Genomic DNA, 2,647 nt, shown 5'->3' with positions numbered 1-2,647 from the left:
TCTGCTGCATGGACCCATTATTATTATTATTATTATTATTATTATTATTATTATTATTATTATTATTATTATTATTATTATTATTATTATTATTATTATTATTATTATTATTATTATTATTATTATTATTATTATTATTATTATTATTATTATTATTATTATTATTATTATTATTATTATTATTATTATTATTATTATTATTATTATTATTATTATTATTATTATTATTATTATTATTATTATTATTATTATTATTATTATTATTATTATTATTATTATTATTATTATTATTATTATTATTATTATTATTATTATTATTATTATTATTATTATTATTATTATTATTATTATTATTATTATTATTATTATTATTATTATTATTATTATTATTATTATTATTATTATTATTATTATTATTATTATTATTATTATTATTATTATTATTATTATTATTATTATTATTATTATTATTATTATTATTATTATTATTATTATTATTATTATTATTATTATTATTATTATTATTATTATTATTCTGTTAGTTACCCTAGCTAGTACTCTTTATTCGTTTAATATACATATATATATGTTACTAATCGTCTGGTGTTTGGTTGAAGTTTGTGTTGATTCTTGAATCATATATATTATTATCGTAGGGTTTATGCAATTGTCGTTAATATTTATTTACCGGTGTCTGTTTTATGTAGAATGGCATTGGTTGCTGCTAAGAGATCATCAATCAAGACGGACTCCTCGGTTTGCACGAGGACTCAAGAAAATATAATGACAAGAAATCATTCTGCTGCTGTCTGCAAGTATTGGCTTGAAGGAAGATGCACCCGAAACCCTTGCAGATTTTTGCACCCGAAACCACCCGGTCGTGTTTGGAAGAATCCCAACAGTTATAATAAGTTGAACAAAGAGAACATTGACTGCAATATGATTGTCATGAAGACAGAACAAAAGGTGTTGGCAAAGACTGCTCAAACTCAAGCAAAACACATTACGAATAAGACTGATGAAAATCTCGTCAAAGACGATTTGCGATCATGGTTTGGTGATAATGGACTTTCAGTGATTGCCCAGTTGGAAGGTCATTCAAAGGTATTGTATCATGCCACCAAGTTTTGTTTTTTATTGTTCTTTGTTTATAATGAAACTGGTCATTAATTGAAGTTTTTGTATGCAGGGTGTAACCGGGATTGTTTTACCAAGTGGATCCAACAAGCTTTACTGTGGCAGCAAAGACAAATCTCTTCGAGTTTGGGATTGTAGTAATGGACAGGTCGGTTTTAATCTTTTCGCCTCACTAACATAACTTTTATGCTTGTATGACCTGTCATGATGTTTATGATATAATTTTGTGTTTGCAGTGTGTGGATGTAATTGACTTTGATCAAGAATGTGGGACTTTGGTTGAAAAAGGTCCCTGGATTTTTGCTGGGCTACAAAATATGATAAAGGTACATTCTTTTGTTTAACACTAATTTGTTCAATGTATCTGATGATTGTAGTTACTAATAATTGGGATCTTGATTCCGTTAGGCTTGGAACTGTGAAACTCAAAATACAGTGGTTATCCGAGCAAGTGGTGGAATGGTTAACGCAATTAACATGTATGAAGACACTCTTTTCGCCGGAATGGAGGTGAAATAAAAACTTAATCTTGGTGCTTTCAAATAATATAAATAGTTTCTTATATAGTTATAGCTAACACAGCTAATTATATCTGTGTGCAGGATGGTAGCATATTATCATGGAAATCCACTTCTAAAAACAGTTTTTCTGAAGTAGCGTGTTTGAAGGGCCACACGGGGTCTGTACTTTCGCTTATTGTAGGAGCTAAACAGCTCTTCTCTGGCTCTGCTGACCGTACCATTCGGGTATGTTTTTTTAACTTATAAAAAGATTTGTGTATTTGAAAATATTATCATTATGTTTATTGATTGTGGTTCTTTTTCTTGAAGGTATGGGACGCTGAATCCCTAAAGTGTACGCATGTGCTAAACGGGCATACGGCTGATGTGACGAGCGTTATATGTTGGGATCAGTATTTGTTGTCCGGTTCGTTGGATAAAACGATCAAGGTTTGGGCTGCAACCGAAAGTGGCAGCATTGTGGAAGTTTATAAACATGATGTAGATAATGTAAGTTGTCACATTCGTGTGATTCATTTTCTCTTTTGTTAAACACAATCATAACATATGATTTGATGGTTTGTCTGTTGATTATTGCAGGGTGTTCTCGCATTTTGTGGGACGCATGATGCAGAAAAAAAACCGATATTGCTATGTTCGTGCAAAGACAATGGCGTTTGCATATATGATCTGCCATCGTAAGTGTCAAACTTTATGCATAACTTTTTGTGGTGGTTGTTGGCTGCAAATATTAACTCTCTTTTTTTATATATAGGTTTGCTAAAAGGGGGAGAATTTATTCGAGACACGATGTTAAAGCAATCCAAGATGGTCCTGAGGGCCTATTCTTTACCGGCGATGCAGCAGGGTCAGTTTCTGTATGGAAACCAAACGGAGAATCTGTCAGCAAATCGAGAAGAGAATGAGCTTTAGATAAAGTTGTAGAATACTGTTAGAGGTTACTGTTATATATTACTGAATCGACTTGAAACGCGAAAATAGACTGGTAG

At 30.1% G+C, this 2,647-nt stretch overlaps 1 protein-coding gene across 1 annotated transcript; it reads left to right on the top strand.

Moving 5' to 3' along the window:
* The first annotated feature begins 715 nt into the window (after positions 1 to 715).
* LOC143606273 (zinc finger CCCH domain-containing protein 48-like) lies at positions 716 to 2,647 on the top strand. The gene is made up of 8 exons (XM_077082093.1): positions 716 to 1,104; positions 1,190 to 1,285; positions 1,374 to 1,463; positions 1,546 to 1,647; positions 1,740 to 1,883; positions 1,968 to 2,147; positions 2,238 to 2,335; positions 2,413 to 2,647. Exons 1-8 carry the CDS (start codon positions 784 to 786, stop codon positions 2,561 to 2,563), a joined length of 1,182 nt encoding a protein of 393 aa, XP_076938208.1. The 5' UTR covers positions 716 to 783; the 3' UTR covers positions 2,564 to 2,647.

The sequence above is a fragment of the Bidens hawaiensis genome, unplaced genomic scaffold (genome assembly GCF_021521415.1).
Source record: "Bidens hawaiensis isolate Kalapana, Puna unplaced genomic scaffold, B.hawaiensis_p1.1 tig00073991_1, whole genome shotgun sequence".
Classification (NCBI taxonomy): Eukaryota; Viridiplantae; Streptophyta; class Magnoliopsida; order Asterales; family Asteraceae; genus Bidens; species Bidens hawaiensis.
Note: the sequence above shows the minus strand (reverse complement) of the source record. Positions and strands in the feature narration are given on the sequence as shown.

Excerpts from the sequence above, each read along its gene's own strand:
- LOC143606273 (XM_077082093.1), top strand. The coding sequence starts at position 784 with ATGACAAGAAATCATTCTGCTGCTGTCTGCAAGTATTGGCTTGAAGGA. Across the intron at positions 1,286-1,373 it reads GGGATTGTAGTAATGGACAG|TGTGTGGATGTAATTGACTT; the intron begins GTCGGTTTTAAT and ends TTGTGTTTGCAG. Across the intron at positions 1,464-1,545 it reads GGCTACAAAATATGATAAAG|GCTTGGAACTGTGAAACTCA; the intron begins GTACATTCTTTT and ends TGATTCCGTTAG.